Source organism: Prionailurus viverrinus, chromosome B2 (assembly GCF_022837055.1).
Source record: "Prionailurus viverrinus isolate Anna chromosome B2, UM_Priviv_1.0, whole genome shotgun sequence".
Lineage (NCBI taxonomy): Eukaryota > Metazoa > Chordata > Mammalia > Carnivora > Felidae > Prionailurus > Prionailurus viverrinus.
Genome location: NC_062565.1, coordinates 117,664,282 through 117,674,285, shown reverse-complemented (window position 1 = coordinate 117,674,285; position 10,004 = coordinate 117,664,282). Strand labels below are relative to the sequence as shown.

General features: G+C 35.8%; 1 protein-coding gene across 1 annotated transcript; it reads left to right on the top strand.

The window, feature by feature from the left end:
• The first annotated feature begins 679 nt into the window (after positions 1–679).
• On the top strand, positions 680–9,727 carry TMEM244 (transmembrane protein 244). The gene is made up of 6 exons (XM_047860379.1): positions 680–693; positions 903–1,025; positions 2,572–2,645; positions 6,114–6,239; positions 7,800–7,844; positions 9,633–9,727. The coding sequence occupies exons 1-6, from the start codon at positions 680–682 to the stop codon at positions 9,725–9,727; spliced, it is 477 nt and encodes a 158-aa protein (XP_047716335.1).
• The last annotated feature ends 277 nt before the right edge of the window (positions 9,728–10,004 follow it).

Here is a 10,004-nt window from a genome sequence, read left to right as displayed (position 1 = left end):
GCTTATGTATTATGGGTATCATTTTTTTGCTCTTAATATATATTGCAGATATTTTCTTCCATTTTATTTCTTGGCATTTAAGCCTTTAGTCCATTTCCAGTTTATTTTGGTGTCTGGTACGAGACTGGGATCTAATGGGATTTTTCTGTCTAGAAGTTAGACAATTTTCACAACACTGTTGAATAATCCATCTGGTCCCCATTAATCTGCAATGCTTCCTTGGTAAGTCTCATATGTGGTAGAGGCCATTTCAGGCCCCTCTCTGGTGTTTAGTCAATTGCTTTGTAAATTCTTGCACACAGGCTTAATTATTATTGTGAGATTATGTACTTTTTTGTTCACACTTTTCAAATTTTCTTAGCTGTTCTCATATTGTGACTATTATGATAGCTGAGATTTAAAATCATTTTGTCAGGGCCTTCTGGGTGGCTCAATCGGTTAAGCCTCCGACTTCAGCTCAGGTCATGATCTCACGGCTTATAACTTTAAGCCCCGCATGGGGCTCTGTGCTGACAGCTCAGAGCCTGGAGCCTGCTTCGGATTCTGTGTCTCCCTCAATCTCTGCCCCTCCTCCTCTCTCTCTCTCTCTCTCTCTCTCAAAAATAAACATTAAAAAATTAAAAAAATAAAATCATTTTGTCAAATGAAACTATGAATGTTGGCATGAAGGAAGTATGTTATGGTAGATGGAAGGTAAGTGCTATGGATTTTTTTGTACTGCATTAATCCTTGGGACAAATGTGGACCATGTCAGCCTTTCCAGTCCGAAAAACTTTCATTGTGGACTTTGAAGTCCTTCCCACCCGTGGGTCTCCAAGCAAAACAAAGGTAGCCAACACTATCTAGTGGCCATTCATCGTCTTTTGTTTGTCAGACTCGTTACCGACAACCGTGTGAAAAAGCCCAGGCTCTTGGACCTCACGCCTCTGTTCTCTGCAGGTTGTTTTGCAGAATCTCCTTATATGTGTCATTCTCTTCTACACTGTGTACTACGCGGTTCTGGGCATGTGCTGCATGATGCTCAAGTAAGTAGTGCGTTTCCTTCAAACAGAATGAAAAAGCTGAGATTGAATATGAAAGGAGTTTATATTTAATTCTTGACATGTCTTTATGGAAGAGAGGATACAACTTAAATATGGTGTATTTTCATGCCATTCTTAAGCAAAAATAAGCAAATGTGCCATCTTCCAAAATGATCAAAGCACAATCTTGAAATGATGTGGATAGATAGGGCCAGACAGGACTGTCCCCCTTACTTCTTTGGAAGATGGTCGTGGAAAGAAAATGAAGCTATTACTCCCTGGGCTGGTATTGAATCAGAGCAGTTTGAATGAGAAGGGAATTTAGAGATAATCTACATCAAATTTAAATATTCTGATATATACTGAAATATCTCTTGGACTCAAGTCAGGAGACCTAAATTCTGGCCCAGGTTCTTACTAAGTTTCTGAAACATCTTAACTAAGCCATAGAACTTCTCTTATTTTAATTGTCTTCATTTGTCAAGTGGAAGTAATTGATCAAAAGAAGGTTATTATGAGGACAAAGTAAAACGTGTATTTTTAATGCTATTTCTATGTAAGTGGGAGGCAATTTTTTCAGGTAATTTTTTTAGTCTCGCTGTGATTTAATTTTGTCTCTACAGATTTAGGTTGCCAATACATTGACTGCCTTGAAATACATTACGTAGATTTACAAATAATTTCTAAGAAGCTGAGTGCTTATACAATTTAATTTTATTGTGCAAGCAAGGAGTTAGGACCCTTTGATTTCAATATGCAAATGAGTACCCCAAAATAATTATACCAACTTCTGCAATGGGAATAATGCTATTCAGCACGCTTGCAGGCAAACCCACCGAGGAAGCATCTGCTGCTCTAACAGGGTCTCAGCTGTTGCTGGGACTGGAGATGGTGAGGCCATGCCTGGAGCAGGCAGGAGCTGAGAATCTTTAGGGCTCTCTGAGCCTCATTTCAAGGATTTGTAGTTAATGTGAGTCAGAGGACAGGAATTTTAAGTTCTTGGGCCTTAAAGCTCCAGGAGGCAGCTAACTGATTGACCAGCTGCACACAACTACAAACAGGCACAGTAGAGGGGGTATATTTATAGACTCCAATTTTACAACAGGAAGAGGTCTCAGAGATTAACCTTTTCAGTTTACAGATGAGACACTGACGTTTGGCTCCAAATGGAACTGACTTGCCCACATTCACAGTTTCACAGCACCATCAGGATTAGAACCCGGGTCTTGTGTGTTTCCATGCCTATGCTTTTGACACAGAATTAGATTCTCCTCCCATATTTGATGTCAAAGACTGCCAAGATTACAGCGAAGACCCAAAATACAATGAAGTCCACTTGGTGGACAAAGTGGACTTAATTGGACAAATAAGACAATATGGATAAAAAGATTATTTGGTTGCCATGCAGGTCAGCCAGCTTCTAAATGTCCCACACACGGTAAAGCTAATGCATTATGTTGTATGTGAAGAGCGATATTCAAGGCCTTGATGTACGAAGCTGTGAACTGCCTCCTCCAGTGTAAACTATTTTCATTTGTAACATCTTCAGGGTGTATGAGTTGGATGTCCTGGCACCATTTGATTTCAAAACGAACCCCTCATGGCTCAACACAAATTATAAAGGTAATTGGTTTTAATTTCCAATCTTTGTCAATTAGTGAATCAAATGCCTCCAAAAATCAAAAATAGTTGTTGTTTCATAAAAATTTATAAAATATCAGGCTTTCCTCCCAGCCATCTGTATCTTATATCTGACTTAAGAAATTAATGTAGAAAAAATGCCATCACAAATTTTAAAGTGGCTATTCCTTAAAGATGGGATAGGATGGAATGGTGGAATAATTGAAAAGAATTACTATATGAATTTCTATTTGGTAATTTTATAGGTAAATTTTTTGTGCATTAAATATTTTTCAAAGGAAAGGAAGAATGATTTAATATGTTGATGTAAAAATGCTCATGAGATGTGGCATGGAAAATGAAGACAATAGTGTTTGTGTAGTGTAATTATTCATTTTTGTAGAACAGAGTAAAATACATGGTGTCAGTGGTAAGAAATCTGGAGAATTATGCAACAAACTGTTATCTCCCAGCTGGGATGACAGAGGACTTTCATTTTCTGCTTTGTACATTTCTGCTTAGTTTGATTTTTCTTCCCAAGATAGGAAAAAAGGGGGGGGGGGAATGTTATGAAAGAGTATACTAAAGAAAAATTTATCTTTTTAAATTAATCATTTTTGTTGAAAAAGTAATTATTAATTAATACCTGCTATACTCATCACCCATATATATGTTAATAATAACAGCTATTTATATTGAATCTATGTCAAACATACTTATTTGGTGGGTATTCGAGGTAAGTTTGTCTCATCTTTAGAAAAAGAAGATTTTAATGTTATTTCCATTATAAAATAATACACATAAATTAATGAAAGCTTATAAAATACCTACAAGTAGCAAGGAGAAAAACAGAAATTCAATCATAAACTTACATTCAAAATATAATCATTCTTAACATTCTGTTAAATTTCTTCCGACTTTTTTTTTTTTAAGTGAATTGTGGATTCTTTAAACATTACAATTCTTTAGAAAACCACTGGACGTGGTTTGTTTGGAACAAATATGCAAATATACAAAAATTGCCTGAAGCCAAAGAAACCCGGTTTTGAATATGACTTGTACAGGAAACTTGGTCAGTTAAAATTACTGCATTCAAGAAGAAAAGCTTTAGAACAACTTCCTCAAATGGGTAACCTTGTTTGGTGCTATTATGGATTCAAGTTTGGATAGACAAAGAATAAGTTAGGAAAAAGGCTTTCATTCTAATGAGACACAAGAGGTCTAACATTCTATTTTAACCTTCTCTTTATGCACTTCCCTATTGAACACAGAATTCATTTGTTTTCTATCAAAACTGTCCACAGTTGATATCGTCACAGTAAAGAGTTAAGTAGGGGCTGTGTATGTGTTTTGGGGAGGGGATTTAAAACTCAACTGTTACTATTTAATTCTTGCCTTTGGGTCAGTCAATGAAAGATAGGAATGACACAGCTTATTGGAAAGGCTGTGTTTTTACATAGCAGAGATTAGTGAAAATCCCCAGGATGCCTGGCACAGTTTATATCGCTCTTTCCCCTCACAAAACACTAACATTTGTACAAAGATATCAATAAAACCTTAGCCTATTAGATCTTTAATTTTGGGCTTGGGGAGATAACTGCCATAACTCTTCAAAGTTGTTACTTTGAGAATTTAGACTAATCTCAGAGATAAAGTGTAAGAGTAATCTCAGAGCCTTGGGCATGTATCTAGGGTCAAGTTTCTTGTCTGTTTCAATGATTTTGTCACCCAGGAGAGTCGGTTTAGCAAGGACACTGGAAAGTTTAAGTCTAGTTAAAACATTTTGATTACTAATAGCTTTCCTTTACATAGCAGAGAATAGGTTGCAAATTGCTTTCATTTTAAGTTAACATCCTCCCAACATTTTTTTTTTGAGGTAGATAAGATAGCACTCCATTTCCCAATTATAGAGAAAGACTGACCCAGAGGTTAAAATTGTGCTCAAGGTTTTATAACTAAGCTATGAGGCAAGACTGTAACATTGGTATCCTGATTTTAAATTGTGTACTGCTTCTTTTACATCATGCTTTCTTTCATTTCATAAACAAAGCATAAGCCTTTTTTATCAACATATGCAAATATAGCTTGTTCAAGACAAAAATCAATGTCTCCAAGCAGCTGCAAGTTAACCTATAAAATCTGTAAATGCTGATAACGGAGGCATCTCTATTTCCCTATAATAATCTGGGGGCTCTGTGAGCCACTGACAGAGGCAGGTGTGGAAATGTGGTAGAAAGACGTGGAGTCACTATGACACAGCAATGCACTTCCTTCCACAACCTTGATTGTAGGGAATAGGACATACTGAACTGAACCTCATTCCCTTATGATAAAAAGGAGCTGGTGTGAATTCTCCATTCAACTTCTGAAACCTCTTAAGTTAAATTAAATAAAATCGAAGAGGAATAAGTGGAAGGCCTTTAAAAAGGATGGCAATTGGGACCTGCTTACTTGGTTGGTGTTTTGCTTGCCCATGAAACAATCACTGGCTCGTTGGTTAATAAATGACTTCTGCACAATAGCATATCATGTGATTATTTAACCCTTTGTTTTGAAAAATAGAGAGTTTGCCTATCTGGATTCATTGATTCCTGAATTATAAGAACGTATAATCAATTGCTGTGTTTTGTTTTGTCTTGTTTTGTTTTCAGAAATAGAAAGGTAATTTTTATGGAAAGTGATACCATTGCAAAGGGACCTTGATGTGTGTCACGTATATTTGTCACATGCATTTGATGGATCTCTCCTTTGAAACCACTTTAAAGATCCATACCAAAGACAAAAGGCAAAGGTTGACCCTTCACACATTCAAGGCTCTTAGAGATTTGTGGTCCTGACCTATAAATAATGAGCTCTTTATACATGTTCAGGGAAAGCACTCCAAGACAATTGGGTGGATTTAGAAGAGTGCCTCCATCCACATGAGCCATTTATGAGGCTTCCTTTCATCCATGGTTATCAGTTATGTGTCCCAAATGACTATCTGGGCATGCCATTTTATTATAAAGACACAAAGGAATTCATTTCCAAGTTAGGCAATGATTGGTACCAAAGAAATGTTATAAATCAATGAACTCTTATGTTTCTTTTTTTCATTTCCTAAAACTGAGAACTGAATTTCTCATTAGTTTCTAATACATCCTAAATGGAGATTTGCAATCCAACTGTAGATCAGCAGGTATTGATTCCATTGTAACCTTCCTTTATTGTATTTTACCTTTTAAAATGGTAAGTACAAAGAAGTACAAAAGAGATACTGTTATTTTTCTATTAAGTCTGAGGATTATTAAGGAATAGAATATGTTAACAAGTTCTTATCCAAAGTTGAGGATTGTTAAAAGATGGGATATTTTAAAAATTCGTGCCAAAATGTCTTCACAGACATTGTTGTAATGGTCCTATTACTAATTGTGTTTCAGAGTTGTTAGTTTCTCTAGTTCTAAATAATTACATTCTCCATTCCATTTGCAGTCCTTTTAATCTCAACACAGGTTACCTACTTGGTGTGTGGATTGCTTTTCGTTCTGGTTGTAGAAGAATGGGTCTGGGATTATGCTATTTCAGTAACCATTCTTCATGTTGCCATCACTTCAACTGGTAAGCAAGATAAAACAAAGGAAACAAAGTATGTTAAATCTGATGTTGTACCTAAATTGATTCATAAGAGTAGAACTTTGTTATATGCATATTGCCCTCTGATGGCTAACTAATAAAACTGGTTAGAGTTCTTTATTCCTTCCCACACTACTCCTCCCCACCAAGTTCTCTTACCACTTCCCGGGGAAGATTTTGATTGGCTACACCTTCTAATTCAAAATGGTACTGAAATGTAGATAGATGTGTCCTATTCTCCTCTCATATTCAACTTGCCAACAGCTTGTACAGGCTTTGCCTCTGTTTGGAATACTTTTGCTCCAAAACCCTCCCTTGAGGCAGAAATTGACCAAATCCTGGGACCTGGGACCTGAGGAAATTCATACTGGTAGGCTGGCAAACTTCCCAACAGTAGTTAATTTACCAAGAATACTAGGTTCTTAAACTAAAGGGTTTTATTTCTACCTGTGATCTTTGGAGTCAAAAGAAAATGGATTAAATTCCAATCCTACCTTTTTAAGAAGTGTATGGTCTTAAGGACAGTCACAACATCATTCACATTAGTTGTCTCCTGTGTAGATGGGGGAGACCCAGTGACATGTCAATGAGAATGAGAAATTTTCTGACTAGTGTCTAAGCATATATTTATTCAGTAAATGACAGTTCAAACATTCTTTCCTCTAGCCATTCAAAATGTACTCTTCTATTGTAACTTTTCTCCCTTCCTGTCTTCCATTGGAAAAAAAAAATACTAGTCAAGGTATGCGTGGTAATCAACCACAAGTTATAATTCAAAGTTATTATTTATTAGCAACTTAAATCACTCTTATATTTTCAGTGCTGTGGTCTATTAATGGTTTAATCAGTCTCCATCTTAAACAATTTCCAAATGAATTGCTACATCCCAGCATCACTATTATTAGAGAATGCTGGTATATCAATATCCTAGCCCCCTGGCACACACCCTCCCTTAGTAACTTTTGGAACCCCTGAACCCCATAACTCAAATTCTCTGTCTTACTTTGGGGACTAAGTTCAAATGGAAGACAGTCATAGGATATTTGCAAACGGGCTCTGGAGCATAGGGTGGCTCAATCTTCAAGGCCGAGATAGGCAACAGGTTCTAGACCCAGAAAAGTTACAAGTTAATTGTCTGACACATGGTACAAAGAAAGTGCTTAACAAATATTGCTGAGTAGAATTGAGCTCAGAGCGAAGTGGCTCAGAACTCCAGGGTAAGTCAGGTTTTAAGGATGGTCTTAGGATCATCTCTGTTACATAACACTCGAATCAACTCATAATCAAATCAACACTCAATCAATTCAAAACATCATTCCTAGAAGAGGAGTTTCAGGTATCTGATTTCACAAATGACTTTCTAGACTACAATTCTTACTAGAATTAAATACAGCTTTGGGGATACCCAATTTTATGAATGTGGATAAAACTTCTCTTTGTTATGTGGATATGATCTGACCAAACAAGTATTTCTTCGTTGACTAAAAAGAAAAATAACATATATTTTAAAAATGAACAACATCCTTTTTTTTCTTTCTTTTGCAGTTATGTTGGAATTCCCCTTGACATCACATTGGTGGGCTGCTTTAGGTATATACATATGATACCATATGTTATACACATGTATGTATTAGGTACAACATAAATATTTATATATACAGTGGGGGCATCAAAATATTTTTTGTGTGGGTCAGGTAATTGGACCAGAAGACTGCTCAGAGTCTCCATCTTTCTAAAATTACATAGAGTAAAACACTGGATATAGATATGACATATTCTTTTGGTTCTCTTTCAATATGAATGACATTGCTGTTTTCATAGTAGCATTATTTCATCTATTTTTTTTCTTCCCACAAATCGAACAACTGAATTAATCAATTGTGTATCGAGTAAGAAAATTAGCCAATTTACAGTGGACTTCTCTAAAGCTTTTCCTTTAGCTTAAGCCATGTATGGACCACAAAAATTTTTACCTTTCCTCTTTTCAGTAAGTTTGGCAATAGTTTTATCTAAATATTGTCATGCTTAATAGTGGAAAATAGAAATGCAGCATTTTACTACATTGTTTTCCCCAAAGCCAAGTTATCTGTTTATAGTATCAGTATTATTTATATTACTCATTAGCTCCCTTCACTAGAATTTAATTTTCCACTTCCCTTACATCTCCATAAGCCTTAGTGTGTATTCTTCTCTAATATTGTTCAGTACATACAGAACACACATGAGAAAGTACTGAAATTTTATTTTGCATGAGGCTTTCAAAAAATGCACATTTTTAATAAATCAGAAAGAAAATCCTGAAAGACATGCTATAATTAGAAATGCTCTTATCTCTCCATGAAAAACAAGAACTTATCTCTTGGATTTTATTTGCAATACCACAAAATTTACTTTATTTAAAGCCCTAGGCATTTCAGTCACATAGCAAATGCCACCTGATGACAGAGGAAGTCTGTTGGTGAACTGGAATGGCCAATAGAATTGCTAAAATAGTTGGGTCACTATTTCAGTTTTAAGAACTAGGGTTGGTTTACTCAGAGAATGGTGGCCAAATGACGTTTGAGGTAACCTTCTTCTGTTTGCGTTGAGTTAAAAAATTTAGATATAAATGAAATGTGGCTACACAGCTTGGAAATTCTATCTCATGGTGCCGCACTAGATGTGTGTCTGAGTGAGGAAGTTGTCCAGTCCTGCTGAGCCTCTGATCCCCTAAGGGCTCTCACCTCTGGGAACTTTACCTTTCATGGGAGTTACACTGTTACCGGCATCCAAGGAATCACAGATTTATGGAAGCCCTGTTAGGCTGGATTAATATTAAAACAAAACAAAACAAAACAAAACACAAGAATTGCTGGGCCAATGAAATCAGAGCTAAAGGCATTTTCGTATAACCGAATAGCGCAGGTAGGTAGACTTCTGTTTTCAAAATCTCTTCTATGCTAAGAAATATTTTCCAAGTTAGAAAAGAGCATATCTTCCATTTATAATTAGAGAGGAAATACCTTATAAAATATTTTTAAGTAACAACAACACAAACAAATGGCAGGTCTGAAGAGCTACAAGAATTGAGAATCGTGAAATCCCTGGCATGTGCTTTGACTTCATTGTCTTTGAATTTCTGAGTTTTAAGAGCTCCTTACTATTAATTTGACACAACCACGCATCTATTCCCTGAAGGAAGTTTTGAATTTCAACAATTTATCAGCACAGAATATATACCTACTGTCTCTTAGCTGAATCTATAAACTACCCTATTTCAAATGCTATGTCAGTTTCAGGAACATTATTTTAGTCATGACAATTGTTCTTATTCATAATCTCACCAATGAATTATTCATTATTGGTAGTTAACCAAAACTTCCCTTTCATTACTTGCAGGATCCGGCTTAATTTCAATGATATGTGGAGGCCAGGCTTTCGCATACTGTTTGTTCAAAGACAACTTTATCTATCCAGATCTGGATGAGTTTTAACAAAACAGCTGAATTAATTCGCCTCAGACTTTCTGTATTATTACATACATTGTGTCAGAGCTAAATTGTAGTTTTTTGGTTCACACCTTATATTCAAGGTTGAATGTATTCTAGATACTTCATAACTATGAAAAGAAAAGGAGAAGTTAATGGAGAGCAGAAGAATCCTAGTAAGATATTCATGAGCAGAATGTTGCAAATTCATAAAATGCAGTATTTACCAAAGAGTGTTCCATTGGACACTAGTTTCAAAATATGTTAATAGTGCCATGCAAGG